Source organism: Eurosta solidaginis, chromosome 1, assembly GCF_040869045.1.
Source record: "Eurosta solidaginis isolate ZX-2024a chromosome 1, ASM4086904v1, whole genome shotgun sequence".
In the NCBI taxonomy this organism is placed as follows: Eukaryota; Metazoa; Arthropoda; class Insecta; order Diptera; family Tephritidae; genus Eurosta; species Eurosta solidaginis.
In genome coordinates, this window is record NC_090319.1 from 73,410,135 (window position 1) to 73,437,636 (window position 27,502).

The 27,502-nt window shown below is 38.9% G+C and overlaps 1 protein-coding gene across 13 annotated transcripts in view; it reads right to left on the reverse strand.

Moving 5' to 3' along the window:
• Positions 1-27,502, reverse strand: part of Dys (Dystrophin) — a 1,130,370-nt gene that overhangs the window by 1,076,047 nt on the left and 26,821 nt on the right. Inside the window, exons 1-3 of one of the 13 annotated variants that reach the window (XM_067758247.1) lie at positions 24,335-24,569; positions 18,554-18,860; positions 16,820-17,118 (exon numbers count right to left, since the gene is read on the reverse strand). The exons of 9 other annotated variants lie outside the window; for them this stretch is intronic. In XM_067758247.1, the coding sequence (XP_067614348.1) occupies positions 16,820-16,841 (22 nt within the window). In that variant the 5' untranslated portion in view covers positions 16,842-17,118; positions 18,554-18,860; positions 24,335-24,569. Of the gene's footprint in view, positions 1-16,819; positions 17,474-18,553; positions 18,861-24,334; positions 24,570-27,502 lie in introns of those variants that run through there. 3 more of the 13 variants (XM_067758245.1, XM_067758248.1, XM_067758250.1) reach the window with 3 other exon arrangements.

The window sequence follows — 27,502 nt, forward strand, 5'->3', positions numbered from 1 at the left end:
ATAGGCCGTAAAATATGAAAAATGAAATAAACTAAATTGTATATATGCAAACTTTACACAAAGTTTAAGATTGAAAACGTTATTAGAATTAGATTGGATTTTCATGTTCAGCTCATACGAATATTACTTAGAGCGTTATTCTGGAGGGAAAATGCTCAGGAGCGCTGTACAGCAGTAGGAGAACCCTTGCGCGAAGGTATGGACGGGATATTACCCTATGGCTCTATACTGCTGTGGTTAGGCCAATCCTTTTATACGGAGCTTTGGTCTAGTTGAAAAGCTTAGACACTTAATCCAAAGTTACGGGTATTCCAGAAGGCACAAGTCTGCGTCGAAGGTGCTCTGCGTACCAACCCTTTTCTGCTCTGCAGCTGCGAGAGCTATCCAGCTGGAAAGACAAAGTAGAAGGCCATGCAGCCATTCGTAGGAATCTGGATTCGCATTCGTTGGACTATTGCGCTCCGACTGTCTTTTTCAATATGAAATACAATGTTTTTATCCCGGATAGGTATTATTGGTTAAAGCAACCGCCGAACCTGGGCTTCAATTATATATATGTATATATAATGACGGCTCTAAATTCGATAATAAGGTGGGAAGTGGTCTTCTTTGCACCTCAACTGGGTTGGAATCTATCCTTTAATTAACCCGATCATTGCAGTGTCTCTCAGGCGGAGATCTCTGCAATTAAAGAGGCTGTTGATTACCCCAGAAAGTTTGTTTACGGCTATAACAAATTTAGTATTTATTCTTACAGCCAGGCTGCACTAAAGGCGCATGGACCGGTCACCTGTAAGTCCAGGATGGTAGAGAAATGTCGCAAATATCTTAACGAGATTGCTGAGCAAATTTACCATAGTCTGGTGTGGTTACCAGGTCACTCGGATATACCGGGAATGAGATGGCTGAAGAACTTGCAAGAAGGAATACATCGGTTCCGCTTTCGTCGTCCTGGAAGGGATTAAGCATGCCGCTCGCTACCTTTAAGCCCATTATAAAAGAAATTTTCCTTAGAGAGAGGGGTGTAAGATGGAGGACTATTGAATCCTTCCATCACACAAAGCTGGTGCGTCCTGCATGGGATGCGAAACGCATCCATCTACACAGCCATCGGGAGGCATGCACAGCGGCTGGGTGCTTCCTATAATAACAAATACAGGAGCTATAAAAAAGGAGGAGTTAGAAACGGTTAAGTACCACCTGTGTGATTGTCCCTTCGCTTTTGGATACAATTTCTTGGATCTCCCTTCTTTGATGAACTTCGTAATCTGTCTAATTTGGAACTTTAGAATATCCTGAGATTTCCGACCTGATGGTGCTTGCACCGGTGGCCACTCTAACCTAACCTAGAGCGCACAGTCTATTACGGGTCTTACTTCTCTGAATAAAAAACTAAAATCAACCAAAATAGGGCCGAAGTGGTTGGCACAAGGATGTGGAAATGACAGAACATATTATACACGTGTACATCGATGGTTTCAAACTAACGGATGGTGCCGGGTCTGATATTTACCGTGTCGATCCAGAAACATATATATTCTACAGACTGCCAGATCACTACAGTGTCTTGCAGGTAAAATTTTATGGTCAGGCGGCGATCAAGGCAAAAAGCTTACACAGTACTTCGTCAAGAAGTGTCCTGGAATACAAAGAAAGTTTCGCTCAGGTCGGACCATACATCTATGCTGGGTCCAGTCATAAAGGGACAGCTGGTAACGAAAAGGCCAATGAATTGGTAAAGAAGTTTGTAGCACTTAACATATTGAAGGTAGACGTCTCAACCCGTTTGGTAAAAATTAAAACGAGACAGGGGTTGTATATGATCCATCACGCAGGACCGGAATGGACAGTAGCGCGGGGCTACAAAATTTCTAAGTTCTTGAGCCATCCTACCATGTTCGACTGACAAAATTGCTTATATCTATAAAGAGAGAAGGCTTAGGGCTCCCCATGGGCATACTAACCGGACACTGCCTTCAGGTTCCATATGCTTATAGGTTAAGCCTCGTCAGTAACAACAGATGCTGGAATAAATGGTTGGGCACGTTCTGTGTTTGTGTCCTGTGCTCGCCAGGAGGGGCAGAGTTGCCAGATCTCGAGATAGTAGTTAGGTTAGGTCCTAGTAAACTTCTAGTATTTGCCAGGAGAACGGAGCTATTCAATAACACAAGTCCTGGTACCTAATTGCTGCTTTTTCGTTTGGTAGTCAAACAAATTCTGGTAACAATATGGACACATACAGTCTATCTGAGGTCTTTATTGACCGGCTAGGTCAACCTCATCTAACTATGTGGAAGGCTTTGAGTTTTAAATTGAAACAAATTTCAAAAGGAGAGAAGTACTTTAGACAAGATGTTGCGCTAGGAAGCGAAGGGCGATTTGGAATCTTGCTAAATTGATCGCAAGATTCCAAATCGCCCTTCGCTTCCTAGCGCAACATCTTGTCTAAAGTACTTCTCTCCTTTTGAAATTTGTTTCAATTTAAAACTCAAAGCCTTCCACATAGTTAGGAGGCTTGTTAAGAGCTGGTTGAACTGGGACTCAAGGAGTCGATAAGCGCAATAATAAAAATAAAATAAATGTAAGGCGCGATAACCTCCGAAGAGATCTAAGGCCGAGCTTCTCTTCCAATTTGCGTCGTGCTCCTATTGATTTTCCCTACAAATCGGCCGGACGGGACCTACATGTTTTATGCCGACTCCGAACGGCATCTGCAGGGCAGAGCTTTTCATGGCAGAAATACACCCGGAGCGCTTGCCAAACCCTGCCGAGGGGCGACCCCGCTTAGAAAAATTGTCTTCTTGAAAAACCTTATTTCTAAAATTTTGATGTTGCTTTGCCCGGGGTGTGAGCCCAGGGCATACGGTGTGGTAGGTGGAGCACGCTACCATCACACCACGGTGGCCACCGATAAGCGCAATACAAAGCTTTATAACTTGAGGGCTTCCGCAACCCAATTTTCAACCTCACCTACGCGAAGGAAATCCTGTTACAAATCCCCAAAGTGTCTTTATCGTTAATACAACAGCAACAACAACAAGCTTGTTGCACTGCTATAACAACAACAACAGCTATATATCAATAAATATTCTTCAGTTGGAAGATTTTGCATCGTGGATATTAAATTTGTCCACTATAATAAAAATATTTGACTTCGTTCTTATTCAAGATTCATTCACATTATTAATCGAAGCGCTTTTAAGTATGTATTTATGCTGCGTTTCCATTTTCACACTATCCAGTACTACAGTCAAGAATATCCTTAAGCATGTACAACAAAAATTCAAATATTCATCAAATAGCAGCAAGCTTATAAAAATTGGCATTTTGAGCTAAAACTCTGATACACATCCAAGTAATAACTTTAGTAAACAACCAAAAGGCCAAATAACCCGTTGAAAGGTCAACTTACCTGTTGAGAATGGTGAACGAGTTAAAAAGTTAAAAATGCAAGAAAAATAAAAACAAGCAACACTGACTGAGCCAACAATGAAATGTAGCCAAAGAAAATATGCGTTTGCTGTTTGTATTATTTGTTGTAGTAGTATGTTTTGTTGTTGTTAGTGTTGCGCCTCTGACAGACCTTAAATCAGTTAGCGAATATGAAATGAAGAAAAAATTGTGTGGCCACATGCAATGTCGGATGTTGACCAACAGACAGCTTGGTATGCGGTTGTGGATTTATTTTGGTCATTGAAAGCTGTGCTATGCTGTGCTGTGCTGAGTTCTGACTACAGTTGCTCATAAATAAAGATAAGTTACGGTAAGCACATGCTGACTTTTGACTGTATACGAAACTCTCTGGTGTTTCGGTCTGTAGTTCTTGTATAAGGATATTTATATGTGCGGTAACTTTGTCCGCTGCTTGCAATAATATTGTGAGAAAACAAAGGAAACGCGAACAAAAAATATTTAATGCAATTTAAAATACATAGCTACATAGATACATACGCTGTATGAGTTGAATTCAGTATAAAATAAATAAGCACAGAAGCCAAAGTCTGCAACTTTGTACTTCCTTCTACGTTCATTATGCATTCGATATCCGGAACAATACTATCGTATATCACATTTGAGCAAACGCGCACACACATTTAGCGCAGCAACTTCGTGTATCAAAAAATTTATATTTCGGTATTTTACCGCAAATTAGCCGCCAATTAGTTGCGAAGAGTAAAAATTTGCCGCGCTATTCTAAATACATTTTTTGGGATACTTCGCTGAGTTCACGTGATGCTAGCGAAGCACAGGGCATTTTTTAAGTAATACGAACGTGGCCAAATGGCCACGTAGTAGTCCGCCGTGGCCACGTAGTAATCATAATCTGGCCACAACTAAATTTCGAAAATGCGTGAACAACACCTAACTGAAATAATGTCAGAAATTTTCTGAACATACATGATTTCCCCAAAATGTCAAAAAATATATAACTTGCTAATTCTAATGAAGTTTTTGGTACTAATCGAAGAAATTTATCAACGAATGAATGATAGTTAGAGATGGGAAAGGGGTAAATACCCAAATGGTAAATACACGGTAAATTGGTTATACATGGTAAAAATGGGTAAAGTCCCAAATATTTACCCAAACTAAATACCCACGACGGCCACCGTGGTGTGATGGTAGCGTGCTCCGCCTACCACACCGGATGCCCTGGGTTCAAACCCCGGGCAAAGCAACATCAAACATTTTAGAAATAAGGTTTTTCAATTAGAAGAAATTTTCTCTAAGCGGGGTCGCCCCTCGGCAGTGTTTGGCAAGCGCTCCGGGTGTATTTCTGCCATGAAAAGCTCTCAGTGAAAACTCATCTACCTTGCAGATGCCGTTCGGAGTCGGCATAAAATCATGTAGGTCCCGTCCGGCCAATTTGTAGGGAAAATCAAGAGGAGCACGACGCAAATTGGAAGAGAAGCTCGGCCTTAGATCTCTTCGGAGGTTATCGCGCCTTACATTTATTTATTTATTTTTAAGGGTAAAAATAATCTTTTGGAAAATATGGGAAACCAACACACAAATTCATTCCAAAATGTATCCAATTTGTCCTATATTGGTGGGTAGTTATCCATTATGCTATCGGTTGAATTAGTTTTAATCTGTAATCCAGCGTTTTTCAAAAATATTTAGCCAATAATGCATGCCGTTGCAAATATTTAAGTTTACCCAGTAAACATTTTGAGTCGAAAAAGAGTCGGAAAAATATCTAAATTGGAGCCTTTACAGCCGGTATGTGCTCATTTGGGAGGCCGAAACCAATGTATTTCCTTCTTGCAATGGTCGTCCTATATGAGCCTATTAACGTAAATCATTTGAGCCTAAAAAAGATGCTTATACAATAGGGAGGGTCGATTTAAAAATCGCTCATTGCTCTGTGAAAATCGTATTCTAGGGATCAAAATAAGGAACTTTGACGAAGGAACCATACCTCTAAAACGAATTCTGATGTCCCCCCTTTGGGTGGAACTTTTGGGTAGGGGCAATTTTAATTCTACCTGCTGTGTCTTGTGGTGGCTTAAAAACAACAACACAAGTAATTTTACGATCTGCAATTGTGTCACAGTGATACCTTCATTTTTTAAAATGGTTGAATAAAAAACCCACACAACTATGTTTACGACATGCAAATGCATCACAGTGATGCCTTGGTTTTAAAGGGGGTTGTAAAAACGCTAATTTCTAATAATTTTTTTTAATTTCTTTTCTATTACTAAGTTAAATTCATTTCTTAACTTACATATGTTCTGACTAAATAAATTTCTAAAGAGAAAAATAAACTCCAAAAAGAAAAAACATAGGCATTTCAAAGTGGGATTTTTCAAAATTTGCCCCTACGACCCAAAGGGGGGGACATCAGAATTCGTTTTAGAGGTATGGTTCCTTCGGCAAAGTTTCTTATTTTGATCCCTAGAATATGATTTTCACAGATCAATGGGCGATTTTTTTGCCTCCCCATAAATCGACCCGGCCTATTATACAATAAAAGAATAGGAAGGGTAAAAATAATGTACAAATGTAATTCATTTTGTATTAAAATGAACAGTGATCGTAACAAAGTTTCAAAATTTGTTCCAAACTCGCTGTGACGAACATAAATAGTTGATAAATGATAATTTTTGCATGCAAGATTAGGAGCTTTTAGGCCGTTAAATAAAAGGCAAAAATTAAATTTTCTTTTACCCTCCTACGCGTTTCGACGCTTTTCTGATTCCTATATTGCCCACTTATTTTGGATTCGTTTCGGATTCTTAAATTATGAGCGCCGTGAGCCTGTTTGTTTGGGTAAATATGTGTCCCTTATAAATATTCTCTTACAGTTCTGGAGTTTAATATGGTTCAAAAGCTTCAAAAATGCTATCACCTTAGAGTCTTTTATGACTCCGATTTGATGAAATTATAAACAAACGAAAAATATTAGAATTAGTAAACTAGGCAGCTCCGGAAAAAAACTCTGAAATTTTTCTGCGACAATTTATTCTAAATAAATAATTAACTCAACTAATACTTATTTCATTTCTATCTTATCCTCATGTGAGTTTTATCACATTCTCCCCTATGTTTTCCGCTTCGGATATATGTCAAAAATTCTTCCTAAAAGCCCTGAAGTAGTGTCATTAAAAGGCTCAAAATTAGCAGTATATGACGCCAATAAGGCTCATATATGATATCGGAAGAAGGTCTGTATAAGACTTATGTTAGAGGCAAAATATAAGCATATAGCATTCGCTTCAGGTTCCTAAATGAGTTCATAACGAGTGCAAACGATCCAAAGTTTGGACTCCTTTCAGACTAATTGTTGACTCCGAGTGTTTGCTGGGTTGTTTGTTTAAAATAAAAACGAAATTTTTTTAATTTCAAATGGCGTATAAATTTAATTGCTGAATTGTAATTCCAGGCAGCCTCGATTCAAACGATTTTTAAATACGATAAAAAAGATACAAAAAAGGAATATTCCGGGTATTTTCCCGGTATTTACCCATAAAAATGGTAAATACCCGGTAGAATCCCAACTCTAATGATAGTTCATCAAATATACTATCAATGAGGATTTATATGGAAAAGAACATAGGTACTCACGACTTCCGTGACATATATAAATTCTACAAATTCTGCACGTGCTCGAGGGTTTTTTGTCAGCATATAATAAAAAAATTTTGGCCAAGTATGTAATAAGTTGGATATGAAAAATAACTATTCCTGGGATTACTTGTTTTATTGCAAATGTTTTGGTATGAGTGAGTCACAACCACGGTTGCCACAGCATGTTTTTTTTTTTTGACCAAAAATGGCAATATTCAAAAGCTGACCGGTATGGTCAGTCATGTCGAGGAGATATTTTTCTTTTGGCCAAGTTCCCTTTTCCAAGTTCCCTTTTTGGGAAATTAGCGAAGCACCCTCGTAAAAATATGAAACAACTTGAAGGCAAAATACAAAGTGTGCATTCATATGGCTGAGTGGTTGGAGGCATCTGCCCTTACACCTGTATGAAGTATGAGTGTTGGAAATTTCGATTTCAAAATTTTGTAATTTTTTTTTTTTGAAAAATTAGAAATTGTTAAGAAAATTGTATTAAGCTAAGTCATACGAATGAAAACAGCAATTTTTTAAATTGACTATTGATAACTAAAAATATTGTTTCTGTTCGTGATAAGTGGCAATGTACAAAAACTTCGCCTGAAGTACTTTTTGTCAGCCATTGGTTAGGAAAAAGTAGAATTATGTCAAACATTTCATTACAACCATATCCACTCCCATTTCCCCTCACTGCCCTTATAACTCCCTTTATAGCACATCACTTCTCTTCAGTGGTTTTCTCTCTCAACGGTCCTACTCCTCCCTTGCAATCCGTATCGCGCTGTGTTTCTCTCTCAGTCCCCCTCTAATACTCAACGTTTTCAAATATACAATTTTTATACCAACTATTGAATAGTTGGTTCAAATTGCTGCAAGGACATGACGAGTTTATAGTTTTCCAGACAATTTCTATCCTAACACCTAAATTCACTGCTTTAGGAAATATTTCTTTCCATTTCCTACCGTCCTTATAATAACGCTTTTTCTTAAAATTCTCGCTTCATAATAAAACCTGCTCTCCTGATATCTCTTTGATGTCTTGACAATTCTCTTATCTTTTTTGATGTCTCTCTTCCTCGTTTTTGTATATTTCTCTCAGTCTTACATGTTTCCTCTTTTTCCTCTTTCCAGCATTTCATTGTAATTATTTTCTTACCGCCCCTTTCTGTTTTCTCACCATATATCATATAACATTCGTAGTCTACTTTTATCCGGCTGCGTTCCTTCCTTTTACCTTTTCTTTCTTTATATACCTTGTTTGAAAATAAAATGGTATATAAAGTTTGAACAGATTCTGGAATATTTCACTGCGTTCCAAAAACGAGCTTTAGTTCTGTCCTATGAACCAAATATACTTTTTCGGAAAGGGGAGAAAAAATAAAAATACACGTGTATCGGCGATTTTCATGAACACGTCAGAATTTAATGTACACGTCAGAACAGACGGACACTACGAGCTTTATACTTTATACATAAAAAAAATCTGTATTTTTTATTTTTCTCCCCTTTCCGAAAAAGTATATTTGGTTCATAGGACAGAATGTGTATAACGCGGTGTTTTAGGTCTTTAAAAGATATGAGATAGTCTCACCCATAAGTATACCGAAATAATCAGTATGTTACGTCTGTCTGTAAATTTTTGGGGTAACTTGAAAGAATTTGGTGAGGTGATTTATTTAAGTTTCCGGTTAAAGGAATTTTAACGGAATTGACCGGGTCGAATCCTTTAGCATATACGGTGAACATATGCTATTCATCCGGTTTTTCGTAAAGGAGGGTTTTCATAATTTCCTCTTTACTGTAACACCTACAAGTTTGATTTTTAGCCAGATGCTTACGTATAACGGATAAATTGTTATTTGATAAAATTGTCATGATCGGTCGTATATACATATAATATGTACATATATCATACAACCGTTGGTTCAAATAAGAGGATTTAACAACTATAAGTTTGAAATTATTGACATCTATGCCTTCTTAAGTTGTTAAAAAAATTGGCTAAGATCGGTCATATATATAATATATCCCACAGATCCGTTAATAGTATTATTGTCATATCTCCCTTATATCTATTGTTCGCCAAAGATATATAAGTGATCTATTTTCTATATACATAATAAATATCTTATACAACTGATTAAAGGTATGCATTTAATCAGTGATTAAAAATGCAATGCTGCTCTGAAGTGCATATTGTGCTCCGGCTCTGAACGTAAAAAGAGCAGGTTCTGTCAAACAATGCTCAAAAGAGCAAATTAATTTTTGGCTATTTTTCCACTACAAATAACACCTCGTAATTTTATTTCTGCTATTTGCTCCGCTGCAAAACAGAACGTAACACATAGCAGAGCTGAAGAATTGCTATCACTTTTTTATGCTTCCACTCTGCTCTATCCTCTACTCATGTTCAGAGCCGGAGCTGTAGCAGAGCACATTTTTCGTTGCTATTGCTACTCTGGTGTAGCAAATTAGCAAATGCCACCACTGCATTAAAAAAATATTTCTAAGTCGGCTTAGATGATATATGATTTAAGATATGTACATTAGACTGGGTCGATTTATTAACCGATATCGCGCCATCGATTATCCGATAGGATTTGGGCTCAGAAGAAAACGTTCCACTACGCATACCGGTAGTACCATCCACAGTATACCAAAGGTTCAATCAGTACCAACAACAACAGTAAGAAAGGTCCAGATGTGTACCAACCACAGCACCCAGGGACCAACTTCCATCCCTAAAGAGGCTGGTGGTACCAACCACAGTACACAGGAAGAAAAGCCAAGGACAGATTAGGCGTAACAGGTACCAGCGAGCGCTGTATACTGTACGGATAATAGAAAATAGCGAGATCGCAAGCAGTTCTGTTGACGTCGCATTCCTCACAACGGTGGTGGAGGAGTACGAACGCTTCCAAAGGGAGCATCCGACTCTTCAACAACCTAGACAACCAAGCTCGGCTGGGGACGTTTCTCAAAAGAGAAACAGATCCGGCCATGAAAATAGCAGTGAGGCTGTTTCGAAAAAGCCCAAACGGGCGGACACGGAACAGACATCCAGGAGACAACTCAGTGAAGTCGCCAGAGACCACTTACAAGTGGCCATAGTAGACAGTCGATCGCAGGCAACAATTCACAGAACTGGGAGGAGATCGAGGTCGGGCTGTCGAAACTTGCCGTGCGGCAGGTGCGCGACAACCCGTGGACCTCTCCCAGTCTTTGACTCCTCCGAAACCCTGAGAATATACAGGATCATCAGGTGAGCGGACCAGGGCTCGTTGGAATTTTTGACAAGGTATGTAGCACAAACTAGCGGAGAGGTAAATAACCTCCAGCTAAGGCTAATACCTGCCTCAGAGGTTCCGAAAAGACCTCGTACGCACATTTGCCCCCCCCCCCCTGGAGGACTCAGGAGAGGAGTTGCTGGACTGCATCAAGCTTTACAACAGCAACATTCCGGCCATTGCAGAATAACAGTTAATAAAAGAGGAAACGCCGTCGAAAACTAGCAAACCGATCCTGGTGGCCATTTGCGAGGAGTCCCTAGAGGCTCTGCCTAAGGCGGACTACAAAATCGCCTTTGCTTTTCGCATGGCCAAGGTGAAGGTATTCCGCGGCGACACAATCCCTGCTGAAGACGACCCTGGTAAAGTTTAAGGGGCAGGTAATCTGCTGCAGGGTGTATGCAGATTAATCTGCAGCACTCTAAAAGTGCTACAGCACACACAATCTGTTCTACAAAACGGATGCAGGTAAGCCAAGAGCAGGCATTTTAATAAAAAAAATTTAAATGCTTTCTGATGTTGAAATTACAGCACCGCAGACCTAACAGTGGTAAAGCTAGAGGGCGCGTCCAACCAGACCATCTACGTAGTCTTGGCCTACATGGCCCATGACAGGATGGCTCCACCTCCAGAGCTGGCACACTTTATAAATAATAGCGATGGGTGCAGTATAATTATCGGCTGCGACGCCAATGCAAGAAACACGATATGGGGCAGCGCCTCAACCAACGAGAGAGATGAGTCCCTTCTACACTTTATTCTTAATTCCAACCTCAGTATTTGCAACAGCGGCCACAAGCCCACTTTTATATTCCCTAGTTCAGACAGGTTTCAGGGCTGGGAGGAAGTCCTAGATCTAACTTTGACAACCGATGATGACCCGGCGCTAGTGGAAAACTGGAGAGTGTCAGACAAAGCCTCTCTCTCGGACCACCGCTGGATCTTCTTCGACATCAAATTTGGATCTGGCCAGACTTATCGCTACAGAAACCCAAGAAGAAAAAAGTGGGATAAATTTGTAAGGCTAACTACGCCAGCTTTAGAAATAAGCGAACCTAACATAAACTGCCCGCAAAAGCTCGATGAGCCAGTCGGAAATGTAGAGCTCGCGATAAATATCTCTTACAACAATTGCACCCCATTTAGTATTCGTAAAAAGAAGTCCCCACCCTAGTGGAGCGGGGACCTTAGGAAACTTAGAACGACAGTTTTTGATAGGGTTTTTCAGTTTGATCATTAAAACAAATTTCTGGTAACACTACGGACTTATTCAGTCTATGTGAGGTCCTCATGCACCGGCCAGCTCAACCTAACCTAACCTAGAACGACAGTAGAGATTGCATTTAATGAGTGCCTCATAACCAAGGAGTGTCAGCCATATAGGGAGGCGCTCAAAGCATGCAAAAAAGCTATAAGGGTAGCGAAGGCTGTTTCCTGGCAATCCTACTGCTCCTCAATAGAAAACACTCGTGAGTCCTCCAGACTGAGTAAAATTCTCTCCAAAGAACACCACAGTGATTGTCGTTCGTAAGAAGTGAGGCAGGCCTATAGACAAACTCAGCAGAGGACTCCCTGCGATCTAGCACGAGTAAAAGAATCCCTCTGCAGAGACTCTCAGCCCTTAGAAGGCTTACTGGACAGGATAATAGACAGCGAGAAGATCAGTTTCGCCCGGTCTGGATGGCGTTATCCCGGTAATGCTACAAAAGCTAGGTGATCCAATGATCCTCTGGCTGGAAACGGTATACAGAGCGAGTATCGCACTGACCTATATTCCACAAAGCTGGAGAAAAATAAAAGTAATCTTTCTGCCAAAAGCGGGCAGACGCACACACGAAAATGCCAAAGACTACAGGCCAATAAGCCTCACATCCTTCATGCTCAAGGTCCTTGAGAGGCTTCTGGATACGCCTACATGAAGGGAAGATGTACGGAGACCGCCCTGTATGAGCTAACGGGTTTTGTGGAAAGATCACTACACTACAAACAATTGACACTAGCAGCTTTCCTAGATATAGAAGGCGCCTTCAACAACATCGAAACCGGCACAATTGTGAAAGCCCTGCAAAGGGCCGAAGTTGACAACCACATTTGTGGATGGACTCAATCAATGCTGGAAAACAGAACCATACAAGCGGATATGGGCTCAGTGACAATGACCCGCAAAGTGGGTAGAGGTACACCCCAGGGCGGGATCCTCTCGCCACTACTCTGGGTCATTCAACTGAACGAGATACTACTCGAACTCGACCAGAATGTTGTTAGGCATATATAGCATACGCAGACGACGTGGTCATTGTAGTCTCGGGGGCTTGCAAAACAGAACTGATACTGTTCAGTAAACGAAAATACCAACATTTCGACTGCCCCCACTAGATGGTACGGAACTCTCGCTTTCAACTAGAGTTAAGTACCTAGGCGTCGTAATAGACAACAAGTTAAATTGGAAAACCAATATCGAAAAAAGAATAGAGAAGTCGTATATCGTATACTACCCGTGCAAGATAATAGTCAGCAGAAATTGGGGGCTAAAACCAAAACTCATAATGTGGCTCTACGCGGCGGCCATAAGGCCCATCTTGGCGTACGGAGCCATAGCATGGTGGCCTGCCCTGAACAAGCAATACAACACTAAAAAACTAGACAAAATACAAAGGGCAGCATGCGCAGGGGTAACAGGTGCACTTAGATCGTGCCCGACGGACGCACTAAATGTTATACTTAACCTGCTGCCACTGACCCTCCACACCAGATATACAGCGATCAGCACAGCCATCAGGCTAAGGGAGTCTAGATGCTTGAAAGAAAAACGATATAGCCACAGTGACATCCTAACAAGACTCGCCGATGTGGATTCGACAACAGATAACCTCTCAAAAACACTGATCTTCGACAGAAATTACAAGGTTCATATACCCTCTAGAATGGATTGGTTGGCCGACAAAGTTGGCAGGGAGGGACTCACCTCACTCTACACTGACGGATCCAAAATGGACTGCGGCGTCGGCGCATGTGCCTTTTCCAACCAACTAAAAGTCGCAATCCCCATCCGCCTTCCAACACAGCATCTTCTAAGCAGAGCTGCAGGAATAGAGAGGGCCTGCATCTTCCTGCTGCAGAACCAGATAGAGGGTGAGGTAGTCATATACTCCGACAGTCAAGCGGCGCTAAAAGCGCTAGAATTACCGCACACATCCTCTAAAGCCGTCGATAACTGTAAGAGGGTGCTACGTGAAGCAGCTAACCAGGCAGCTATCACACTCAGCTGGGTAACCGGCCACAGGAACATTGACGGGAACGAAAAAGCGGATGAAATAGCAAAGGCAGGAGCATCATTAGACATCACGGAAGCAGTCGCGGTACATCGACCACTTTCATCAATTAAAAGAAATATTCTCACTTATCTTAGGAAAATAGCAATCCGTGATTGGTACTCTACGGACACCTGTAGAATCACCAAACTAATCTCGCCAGAGTACAACCAAAAAAGAACCGATGATCGACTAAATAGGTCTATAAAGGAAATATACAGAATTACGGTCACTATTACAGGGCACTGGCCGTTTGGCCCGCACGCGAGCAGAATGGGTATCCCCTACAATGAGAGGTGTAGGAGCTGTAGACAGGAGATTGCCGAGAAATCGGTTACTCACTTCCTCTGCGAGTGCCCAGCCTTCGCGAATTTTCGGTCCGGAACTCTAGGCAACTATGAGTTTCCGGACTTAAGGGCGGTGTCAAACTGCCGCATCAAGGACATCAGTAGGTTTATTGTTTTAACCAAGTGGTTTGATTAAAACAATACGCAGGGTACATCAGTCAAAATATAATTGGTTCCAGGAGAAATTGCATCAAAATGGCGCCTAGGGGGCCACTTGGGCCCGGCTCCATAGCCGGGCAGCACAGCAACCAACCAACGCATACCCAAAAAAATAATTTTCGAGCTTGCGAAATTTCATTTTTTTTTACTTTTTTTCGACATTGATTTTGAATATATGGAAGCTCATAGTAAGCATCCGTTATTGTCAAGACTAGTTTTGCGATAAAAATTAATAGAAACGGGCTATCAGTCAATAAATGCACTCTTCCATCTACCACTTTTTATGAAAAAAAATTCAGTCGTTGTAAGTCAATGGGGGCGGGGTGGGTTGATCTCCCTCCCCCCCCCCCCTTGCGCACGATCCTGAATGCAGTTGTAAGCGGAACTCCCTGAATGCAGACTTTTTTTAAATATTTTTCATGTAAACATTAGAGCTCGTAGGTGTTTAAAAATTGCAAAGAAAAAACCCACGCAAAACTCGTAAATATTTGACCAACTGGCTATAACAACATACATACGTACATAGTAACATATGTATTTTCATTATCTTATGCACGGCGTTAAAGTGTCCAATATTTTTAGCCTTGAACAACTTTTAAATGAGTTTGTTAGTAATGGATAAAAAATGCGGTTTAAAGTAGAGGCAATGCAGTTCATGGTAGACTTAGGATTAAAAAGATTTTAAATACACTTTATCATTTATATTTTTGAAGTCATTTTGATCGACGATCACAACAATAATACAATAACTAATTTATTTAATATTATTTTATATTATTTTATTTTATTTTGTTTTATTTTATTTTATTTCATTTCATTTCAAAATTCAGACAACTGCCAAAGTAAGATCGCCGATTCAAATCGAGCTCAAAGCCTAATTCGATTTTAACCCGCTATTTTTAATTTTATTTTGCTTTATTTTATTTCATTTTATTTTATTCTTTTTTAATTTGTATAATTTTTAATTTTATTAATTTACTAGCTATACCCGGCGTACGTTGTAACGCCCGAGATCGAATTAATGTTGCATTATTTTTTCTGTTTCGTTTGTTGACAATTTAGTTTATTGTTCTGTGAATTTAATTGAATTTTGTACGCATATTTGGTGACAATTTCTGTTAAAACATTTTATTATTGTATCTTATTGTAATGAATGTGGGTACACAATATTTTTGGTTTTTACGTTCGGTGCAAAGATAAACAATTTTTTTGGCGTTCCAACTCTAGAGCAAGCAACATACAGCTGGCCATGGGAAAAGCACGGACTCTCTAAATTTAATACTAAAACAGTAAGCGATTGTTCTTGTGCTTTGTTGATTGCAATTGCAAAAGCAAGGCGTACAGGAAACTGTAAGCGCTCAAAATTGAATGGAAAATGTGGAATCATTGGGATCCGTGGTATGAGCACATCTTAACCTTTGCTTTTACCGCTGATGAGTGTTGCTTCCATTACATTCGGCATTAATTTCTTAACGCAAAGTCTGGTTCCATTGCACAATTTTGGTGGATCTAAATTCCGAAGAAGCTTGATTGGTGAGCCAATTTTCAAAGTTAATATATGCGCCGGCATTCCAGGTGGTTCTAAAGAGTTTAGAAATTCAATTGGATAATCCACAATTTGATCCTCATCTGTAACTGTGTCGGTCGATTTATATTTCGTTACTTCGCCAGGAATTTGGTTTTGAATGCGATCAAGCGAAGGACAGACGGTCGACTTCAACCGGTTTCGCCCATTTTCACAGAAAACAGTTATCGTCATATAATCTATGCCCCTACCAAATTTCATAAGGATTGGTAAATTTTTGTTCTACTTATGGCATTAAAAGTATTCTAGACAAATTAAATGAAAACGGGCGGAGCCATGCCCACTTTGAAATTTTATTTTATTTTTGTATTTTGTTACACCATATCATTACTGGAGTTGAATGTTGACATAATTTACTTATATACTGTAAAGATATTAAATTTTTTGTTAAAATTTGACTTTAAAAAAAAATTTTTTAAAAGTGGGCGTGGTCGTTCTCCGATTTTGCTAATTTTTATTTAGCACACATATAGTAATAGGAGTAACGTTGCTGCCAAATTTTATCATGATATCTTCAACGACTGCCAAATTACAGCTTGCAAAAATTTTAAATTACCTTCTTTTAAAAGTGGGCGGTGCCACGCCCATTGTCCACAATTTTACTAATTTTCTATTCTGCGTCATAACGTCAACCCATCTACCAAGTTTCATCGCTTTATCCGTCTTTGGTAATGAATTATCGCACTTCATCTGTTTTTCGAAATTTTCGATATCGAAAAAGTGGGCGTGGTTTTAGTCCGATCTCGTTCATTTTAAATAGCGATTTGAGATGAGTGCCGAGGAACCTACGTACCAAATTTCATCAAGATACCTCAAAATTTACTCAAGTTATTGTGTTAACGGACGGACGGACAGACGGACGGCCGGACATGGCTCAATCAAATTTTTTTTCGATACTGATGATTTTGATATATGGAAGTCTATATCTATCTCGATTCCTCTGTACCTGTACAACCAACGTTATCCAATCAAAATTAATATACTCTGTGTGTAAAGCACGCTGAGTATAAAAATATTTCCTTTTAAGCTAATTTTATGTTTAGAATGATATTCCCAACTTACCTATTAAAATCGCCGGATCCATGTCGTTTTCGTTGTTGTTATTTTAATAATTCGAAATCTTTCGGTACAGCAAATTCGTTTAGAGAAATAAAATGCTGATAAACATAGTGTTGAGATTTTTTTTGTTACTTTTTTGCACTTTAAAAAAAATTTATTCAAAGCACTTTTTTATTTTGTTTTTTGTTATTTGCTTCTGTTTATATTATTTATGTATACTTTCTAGTTTTTAGTAAAACACGCAATAAACAACAAAACATTTCTAGTTTACAGTCGTATATTGAGCGGCAAACTGGAATTAGCTGCAAAAGGTGCGAGTTGATAGAACAAATTAAATTATCACTGATAAGCATTTTATCTGGTGCACAATGCCGGGAGAGCTTCGAATATGAACGCACCTTTTTTGTAGAAGTAGGTATGTGTTTGCATGAAGAATGTTAGAGCATAAAAGTTACTCATAAGTGCTTGAAATATTAGCTTATGGTGTTGGCAAACCCTATCTGTAGTATCTATAAAATAAATGTAAGGCGCGATAACTTCCGAAGTGATCTAAGGCCGAGCTTCTCTTCCAATTTGCGTCGTGCCCCTCTTGATTTTCCCTACAAATTGGCCGGACGGGACCTACATGTTTTATGCCGACTCCAAACGGCATTTGCAAGGCAGATGAGTTTTTACTGAGAGCTTTTCATGGCAGAAATACACCCGGATCGCTTGCCAAACACTGCCGAGGGGCGACTCCGCTTAGAAAAATTTTCTTCTAATTGAAAATCCTTATTTCTAAAATTTTGATGTTACTTTGCCTGGGGTGTGAATCCAGGGCATACGGTGTGGTAGGCGGAGCACGCTACCATCACACCACGGTGGCCGCCAAGTAGTATCTATAGTCCGGCATAATCGCCGCAATCGATAGTTACACAAAACAAGATTTTTGTTGTTTATCTGGACAGAAGAACATATTATATAGATTTAGGTAAGGTTAAACTGGCCGTTCTGTGAAGATTTCACATAAACTGAATGAGCACGTAGTGTTACCAGAAGTTTGTTTAACGACCAAACTGAAAAACCCTGTCAAAAAGCAGGGCCTATGTTATAAAATAACTTCGTGCTCTTTGTAAATACTAGAAACTTCATAGGGCATATGCCACTTACTGCTTCTAGATCCGACAGTAGTATCACAACTAAAAGCCAAGTCTTAGCTAGGCGAGCTGGGGGCATGAGCACAAAACGTACTCGATCGTTTCCTCCTCCAACCCGTATTTCCTACATCTGCTATCACTGTCACATGCATACTAATATGCGTATACCGCAAACACAGCCTAACGCAGCCTATGTGGCTCAAAGAAGCATCCATTGTTTCACTAGGGTGTTGGCTGGCCGGTTCTCAACTTCGTCGCTTCGGTTCTGATTGCCTCCAGAAAACCTAAAAGCAACGCTTAGTATTACATCAGCATACCGAATGTCTTTTTTGTTCCTAACGAAATTTCTTTGCTTTTCCTTAGATACTGCAGACTAGTGATTCAGTACAGCTAAGCTAAAATAAAAACTATCGATAGTCAATTCAAAATTATCGCAAACTATCGATAGTTTTCCAACACTAAAAGCTAAAACTGAACTTCTGCTTGCTTTACTGCATCGGTTTTGCTGCGCGCACACAGCTTGTAGTTGAACGCCAAATAGTTTTTCGAAGCTCTCGCGTGTACCACTGGTATAGACCCTGCACAATTGTGCTCTCATTACGTGTGTATGCAAAAGAGCAGTAACTTTCAATTTTTGAAGACCCAAGTTAGAGACATATTTATGTGAATATTGACGCATCAAGTAATGTATGTATGTTTGTACATGTATTTAAAATGTTGATTAAAATAAAACGAGTTTTAATCTATCTTTTCTATTTATAGACGAAGGTATTTTTATATATTATTATATATTACAAGTACATTTTTATTATAACACTTTCTTCTTTATGCCTTGGTTTGTTTCTTTACACTCGCATTTACATTTATTTTTATTTTCTTAATAATTATTTTTGTTTACACACGCGCCACTTGATCAATTCATTCATTAAAATAAACGAAAACCGGCTTATACACATATTTATGGGCACATATATAATATAAATAAACATACGTACATATGAACACATGCATAGCTTGTACAAAACCCAAACTTAATTTTTATGTTTACTTTTTTTAATGCAAACCATCAGTATACAATTCAATTTAATCATATTCTTCAATTTACTAATTTTATTCTCTCCCTCTTAAATAAAGTTCGCTCTCCTCCATTTGATACTCATACCATAGATGAAACTCATACTATTCCCAATTCTTATGCTGATTTAAATTTCGAATATAGTGAATGTATGTGTGACCTTAATCGACTTTTAATCAAGCCCTATTCTCTCTCTCTCGAACTCTCTTAAGATCACTAAAATTAGCGGCTTTTCTTCGTTCGAGTGCTTGAGTTGCTTGCCAAGTGAAACGTGTGGAAAGTGGGACATTGAATGAAAAATACGTACAAGCCTGAAACCGTAATAGGATAGTGAAACCTCCATTGGGCGGACACACACCGTCAGCCAACTTTTCTAACCGTCAAGAGAGGCGTTATTGAAGGCGTTCTTCTCTAAAAAGTGTGCAGGTTGTGCTCTGAGACTTTGGAGCCTCAATAGGGATAGAAGAGGGAGCCAAGGGCGCGGAAATGTCGGTATATACCTAGGAACCAGGCTAATGGAACTGGTATAGTCTATGGAATACTGTGCCTATCCGGTAAGAAGAGATCGCACAAGCTGTCAGATCACTAAAGTGTCTTTCAGGCGGAATCGGAAGCAGTGACGAATGCAGCAGAGATAGCGGAAGAAAACTGCAGTCGCCTAAACTTTTGTATTTACAACGTGGCGGTCATTGAGGCGATAATCTCGCATAGCACAATAGCAAGAAGTGCAATTAAACACTTGGAAAAATTAAAGCCACGGGAGTCTTACAAACGTTATAGTGTGCTGGACATATAGGCATAGATGGTAAAGAAAAGGCGGATGAACTGGGAAAGGAGATAATAGGCGCACATGATCAACCAAACAGGACAGGTGTAAAAGCAAAAGTAGAGCTGCAGGGTATCAAAAATCATAGGAATTCAAATCTTTAGGTCTAGAAAAGCTAGCCGGGTGAGCCCTAAAAAACGTCTAATACTTTGCAAGAGTACGTAGTTACGTCATAGGTCATGGTTCTTGAGGTGGTTTTCTGTTTGATCTTCGAATACACTTCTGGTTGCACTATGGACATATTCAATTTTTGTGATGTCCTACGGACCGGCCTGTTCAACGTAACCTACCTGCAGCCTTATTTCTCATTTACATAAAAGTTTTACTAAGTCTTAAGCTTTTTAAACCTGAAAGAAATATTTCTATCCAAACCGGGGTGGCAAAACGAAAACGCCAAAGACTACAGACTCAATTCTCACATCCCCTTTGTTGAAGAAAGAATAAAAACATTCACGCCTTTGCAGCCAAGGACTTCACCAGAATTCACAGCAAAACAAATGCCAGCCTCGAAATCTAAAGGCTAATTTGGACGAGTAGGCAACTCAAAAGTAAGGCCCCGTCGACGATAAAAAATTATTCTCCCTAAATACCTTATCCTACCTGTTCAGATTTACTGCTGATAGCAATGGCAGACTAGGCATAGGGATATGCTCAGCCATTTAGCAGGAGTTAGCACGATGCAGGGATGACTAGTGTAACTTGCAACATTCTAGCCAAATTTGGTTAAGCCAAGTAATGACGACGACTTTGGTATCAGCCCTTCCTTCCATAATTGCTTCGATTAGCATGGCGTCAAAGTGACAAATGTATCCAACAGAACCTATTTTCTGCCAATGTAGAATATAACAAAATTACCAGCCAACGCTCAAACGAAATCCGAAACACCAAAGCCCACATTAGTTCAAGCCTTTCACTTCCTTAAATTACGCAGACTGAAAATGCTGCTTTTTTGAGATGGTGTAAAGTAGAAAAGTGATTGTAAGCACACTTCCATTTATTGACTTCACATGCGCCCCTCTGCTCTTCTCAACTACTCTATTCAACAAATCCAAATATGCCCACAATGTAATGTAGTCCAACCGTTCTTTTGTAGTGCGTTGAACTTCACCTTAGGCACCGGCTTCAATTGAATGATTAATAACAAAACGAGTATGTAGGAATGTTGAGGGGCGTGAGGAGTCTACTTCCTTTTTGATAGAGAGCATGGGCATTTATTCTCCTATGTATATATGTTTGTTGTTTCATGTACCATAAACAGTTGAATCATGTACGACGAATATAAATGCCCGTTGGGTGCTTTTGCGGTATGTGCCCATATGATTGGGCAAACAGTGTGTTCCATTTGTCAGTTGTTAACAGCCGGTTGAGCACACAAGGCATGGAAGACGACGGGCATGTAAAAACAACAAACGTAAAATGCATACCAAATAGTTAAAGTGGAAAAGATAAGATCAAGCTTTGATTAAATTGTGCTACCGCGAGAGGGAGATAGAGAGAGTTGAGCTATAAAAAATAAATAAAGGGGAAGAAAAGTTGAGTTGATTGTGAGTACCGGGAACTGGTTATTATATACCCAATAGTGACAGAGAGGGTTATATACAGAGAAAATGAGCAGAGTTTGCTAAGCCATGAATACAGTGGGATTATATAAGACTAATTGAGTCCAGGAGGGGTGTCTATTATAACAATTGACCTTATAACAACTTTAAATGGCTTTATTTTATAAACCATGAAGATAGCGGAGCTAGATGAGCCGAGTGAGTGGAGGAGGGGTGACACGAGGTATATGGTCATAACGTAAATTGAACTTATGGTCACTGCAAATGGCCATAAGGTTAATTGAAGCTACGACAATATGGCACGTACCGCGAGAAATCGTATAAAAGACTAGTTCTCTTTAAATTAAACCGCTAATTCATCCTGCGGAGCTCCTTTCTTAAATTTTTAGCCTTCTCAAAAAGACTCTTCCGGTGAGCATTTCCTTTAAATGAGAACTATTTCAACTTACCGGCTTATTCATCCTGCGATGCTTTTTGGTTCAAGTTATGGCCTTATAGCTACCACTCTGCGCTGTTATTGATATCTCTATGGCTTTCTATAACAAACAAACAATCATTCGGTAGGTGCTATTCATGGTTAAGGGAAAAAAACTTATCTGGAGCAGAGAGAGAGACAATGTCACAGGAAAACAATACAAAACAAATTGCTATCACTTTCTACCAATCCTGAAAAAACTGTCCTAGTGCCTTTTATCCGGAGAAGGAACCTAACCATGCCAGAATCATTCCTGGGTAGCATCAAAATCCGATTTTCAATGGAAGCAAAATATGTACCTAGAAAACACCGTGGAATGCTCATTCAGATGCTACATTCAACACAGCAACAAGAGCTTTCTTTGCCTGCACTCGACTCAAACTGGCAAAGCATGGGGACCATCTTCCAAATATTATACCGGATATTTAATGCTGTTGTGAAGCCCTAGTCAACTTCCTTAGTTTAGTGGCCGAATATCACACAAAGAACAGCAATAACAAAATCAAGCAAACTGCACCTAGTATCTTTCCTAATAGAGAAAGATGCAAAACTTGCTGCACTAGGACCTAAATATTGTAACGAATTTAGTGCAATTCGACTTATTTGCAACCTTCTGCTAACGTTCGAATAAGTAAGCTGTTGAATAACTAACTCCACTATTCAATAATGCAAAATGGCCTTTATTAAAGTACTTCACAAGCACTTCTACTTCTCGAAAGATGGCATGCTTAAATCACACTATATCGTCGTGCCTCAGCTGGTGCTGCTTTTATACTTTTTGGTTTCCTCGTTGGCATATTTCTAGGCATTTCTATTTCTAGAATTTACTACTCGTTTACCAGCTATACATTTCTCAGCTATAACTACAGATGCACGATTATTAAAGCTTCTCGCATAGCCCATGCGCATGTATATATGAGTGATACTTCCACAGATGATTGCCTACTTTTGGGAGTATCTCAGATATATGCATGTGTTTGTGCATTGCTCTCTGCTGCTTGTATGGACATACTTATGTATAGACATAATGATTAGTTTGTTGATGTGCATACAAGTCACTGCTTAGTATTGGCTTAGAGATGATAGTATCCCTTGGTGTTGCTAATATTCGTCACAATATGTATCTGAACTAAAGAGCGGAAACATGGCAGGGCATATGAAAGTAATAAGAAAATTTATAGAAAATCCTATAAATCAATTACGTGTTGCAATGGCCGCTACGCTCATCTTACGGAATTTTAAGGTGTCCATTGTTTACAGAAACAGGGAATGCATATAATGAGCATGGCTCAAAGGTCTGGTCCACGGATGGATCAAAACTTGATGACGGAAAAACAGAAACTGGTATCTTTTGGTCGAACTTCGAATAAATCGATACCAATGTTATACTACGCCACTTTTTTTAGGCAGAAATTCATGCGATAAAGGTTTGCGGTAGAAAATGTTTACTGAAAGGCTTATCTTCGAGGAGTATCCTCTTTATGTCAGAAGGCCAAACAGCCATGAGTGCTTTGCAGTCTTAAAAAACTGCAAAGCTAGTTATTGTTCGGCCAACATAGGATTTAGTGCTCAAGGCAAAGGCAGGCCAAATTGTTTATACTTTCGAAGACGACAGAATCAGCTTAACTTATTATTTAAGCATAGAGGACTTACAAGCTCTCAGTGGGTACTATGCGGGACGCAATAGTCTACGATATCACCTAAGTAAATTAAATCTATCCGATACCCAAATCTGTCGCTGTTAGCTAAAGGATGAGACACCGTTTCACATTATCCGCGAATGCGTCGCTTTGGCAATGCAGAGACTCTCGATCTAGGTGGCGTGACTCTTAATCGAAAATAAGACCGAAAAAGCTGAAAGGTCACGCATAATAGTTCTTAATAAAGGCTGAAAAGCATTAAGGCCCTATAATAATAATAATATAATAATAATAATAATAATGATTATAATAATAATAATAGCAATAATAATAATAATAATATTGATTCCAGCTGATTTTCAAGTCCAAGTGAGGTAAGCAAATCAACACAATCATACTAATCTATAGCAACATACTTGGATACTTTTTATTAGCAGAAACGGTTAGGACTACAAGCAATTTGTTGACGCTACTGGGTATAAATTAGAAAAAAACGGGTAAACAAAGAAACATACTGAACATACTACAACAATTTTTTATCGGTGGCTGATTATAAAACTAGTGGTGGTTTGGATTATTTGACTCTTGGTTATAAAACTCTCCTCATACAGTGCCGGCTCTGTTCAACTTATTCTCTCTCTGCCCTCTCATAAGCGAGCGTTTACTTTTGCTTATAGATTTGAAAGTCGTTTAGATCACTAAACCGGCTAGTTCGTGAGCCAGAGAAGGTTGGGAAAGTGAAACCCTGTTAATGTGTCAGACATCGGACGTCAGAGAAGCATTTAAAAAATTTTTTTTACTCATTACATTGAAATTGTTGCATTCTTTCTGCTTCGTTCCAATTGAATACTTTTGGTTTTTTTTGTCAATTGTTTATTTTGCTTTTAACTCATTCTCATTATTATGATCACTGTTATTGTTATACATTTGTATGTATAATCTTTTTTGTTCTTCGTTGTTTGCTTGTTATACATAATCAGCCCTCATTCTTTTTGTTTTGCTTAATTGTTTGTTCATTTTGACCTGGCTATTTGTTCATCGTTTTGTAGAGGCTGAATATTTTTTATTTTTTTTTTTAACAACATATCTACATATCTTTGTAGGTATATTCAGTTAAGTTTCTACTATGTGGCTAACGAAGTGAGATGTTTATATGTATACATATAAATATATGTACATATGTATGTAAGTTAGTATATACCTAATAAATGAACTTGTACCTAGTAGTTTAAGAGATAAGTGTTACAAAGTAAGCCAAGGTAATTCAACGCGTCTTTCTTATGAATCTGGATACCTATCTCTTGGAAGGATGGTGCCTTAGAATATTTGGTACACTCTCTGTTCAGTACATGTATAAATATTAGGCAATACTGAATAGTTCTTTGAAGGTTGCTTTATAACTGTGGAGTCAAGATCTTTTCGTCGACTTGAAAGTAGCCTTGGACAGTGCGAAAAGAAGAATTTAAGTTCCCTGCAAAGTTAATAAGGCTCTGTGAAATGACGTTGAACAACACCATCCGCTACCTAATGATTGGGAAGGACCTCTCCGAGCCAGAGCGTACATTACTGGCGTATGCTGATGATATTGCTTTTATAGGCCTGAACAAATGCTCTGTGAGTTCTGCCTTCTCTGGTTTAAATAAAAAAAGAAAAGAAAAAAGTGAGGAAGGATAAGTTCGGGTGTAACCGAACATTACATACTCAGCTGAGAGCTTTGGAGACAAAATAAGGGAAAATCACCATTTAGCAAAATGAACCTAAGGTAACCCTGGAATGTGTTTGTATGACATGTGTATCAAATGAAAGGTGTTAATGATTATTTAAAACGTAGTGGGCCTTAGTTCTATAGGTGGACGCCTTTTCGAGATATCGCAATAAGGGTGGACCAGGGGTGACTCTAGAATGTGTTTGTACGATATGGGTATCAAATTAAAAGTATTAATGAGGGTTTTAAAAGGGAGTAGCCCTTAGTTGTATATGTGAAGGCGTTTTCGAGATATCGACCAAAATGTAGACCAGGGTGACCCAGAAGATCTTCTGTCGGGTACCGCTGATTTATTTATATATGTCATACCACGAACAGTATTCCTGCCAAGATTCCAAGAGCTTTTGATTTCGCCCTGCAGAACTTTTTCATTTTCTTTTACTTAATATGGTAGGTGTCACACCTATTTTACAAAGTTTTTTCTAAAGTTATATTTTGCGTAAATAAACCAATCCAATTACCATGTTTCATCTCTTTTTTCATATTTGGTACAGAATTATGGCATTTTTTTCATTTTTCGTAATTTTCGATATCGGAAAAGTAGGCGTGGTCATAGTCGGATTTCGGCCATATTTTATACCAAGATAAAGTGACTTCAGATAAGTACGTGAACTAAGTTTAGTTAAGACATATCGTTTTTTGCTCAAGTTATCGTGTTAACGGCCGAGCGGAAGGACAGACGGTCGACTGTGTATAAAAACTGGACGTGGCTTCAACCGTTTTCGCCCATTTTCCCTACCAAATTTCACAAGGATTGGTAAATTTTTGTTCAACTTAGGCATTAAAAGTATTCTAGACGAATTAAATGAAAAAGGGCGGAGTTACGCCCATTTTGAAATTTTCTTTTACCTTTGTATTTTGTTGCACCATATCATTACTGGAGGCGAATGTTGACATAATTTACTTTTATACTGTAAAGATATTAAATTATTTGTTAAAATTTTACTTTAAAAAAAAAAATTTTTAAAAGTGGACGTGTTCGTCATCCGATTTCGCTAATTTTTATTTAGCACACATATAGTAATAGGAGTAACGTGCCTACCAATTTTCATCGCTTTATCCGTCTTTGGTAATGATTTATCGCACTTTTCGGTTTTTCGAAATTTTCGATATCGAAAAAGTGGGCGTGGTTGTAGCCCGATTTCGTTCATTTTAAATAACGATCTGAGATGAGCGCCCAGGAAACTACATACCAAATTTCATCAAGATACCTTAAAATATACTCAAGTTATCGTGTTTAGAGACGGACGGACGGACGGACATGGCTAAATGAATTTCTTTTTTCACCCAGATCATTTTAATATATAGAAGTCTATATCTATCTCGCTTAGTTTATGCCGTTACGGATTATCGTTATGCGAACAAAGTTAATATACTCTGTAAGCTCTGCTCAGCTGAGTATGAAAAGTGGATCGTGCAATAAATGAGGACAAGGCGAAGTACTTGCTATCGGCAAAGAAAGAGTCGGCGCATTCGGGCCTAGATAGCCACGTCACTGTTGACGGATATAAGTTCGAGGCTATGAAGGATTTCGTCCATTTCCGAAATAGTATTTATTTATTTATTTATAAGCTTACAAATTTAACAATTAATCAAACCAAATGTGATTAAAAATAGGATGTACAAAGAGATCAAAATGTATACTAAAGAATATAAATAATATTATAAGTTGTCGGAATGTACTGTGATACCGGACAATTGCAACTGATTATTAATAATTATGCTGTCGAAATGGACGTGATTTCGAGCAGCTAGTTGATGTTTGTTTATCACAAAATAATTAGGGTTGCATTTTCTGGAGGTTGGAAAGGAGGTGGTTCCAAGCCAACCGCCAAAATCTTTTGTGCTGGAAATTATCGTGGGAGGTTGGAAAGGACGTGATTCAAAGCCACCAACCCAATTCATTGCGTATTTAATTGCGTATTTTTTAACTACGAATACGAGTCGCAGGTGAAAATATTTCACAGAGCGTATTGAAATCAGTACATAGACAACGACAAGTTCGTGCATTTCGAAATTTCGCATGTGCTTATATGAAGTGATGGAATATGTCTAGATGGTCTCATGGGAACATTAAATATAATTTCACCAAGCAGAAAGGGGGTATTTACCATCCCTTTAATAAGACTAACAAAAAATGACACACCCAGCATCTCTCCCCGATTATGTAACATAGGAAGCTGTAGAAGTTTTAAGCGGCTGCAGTAGAG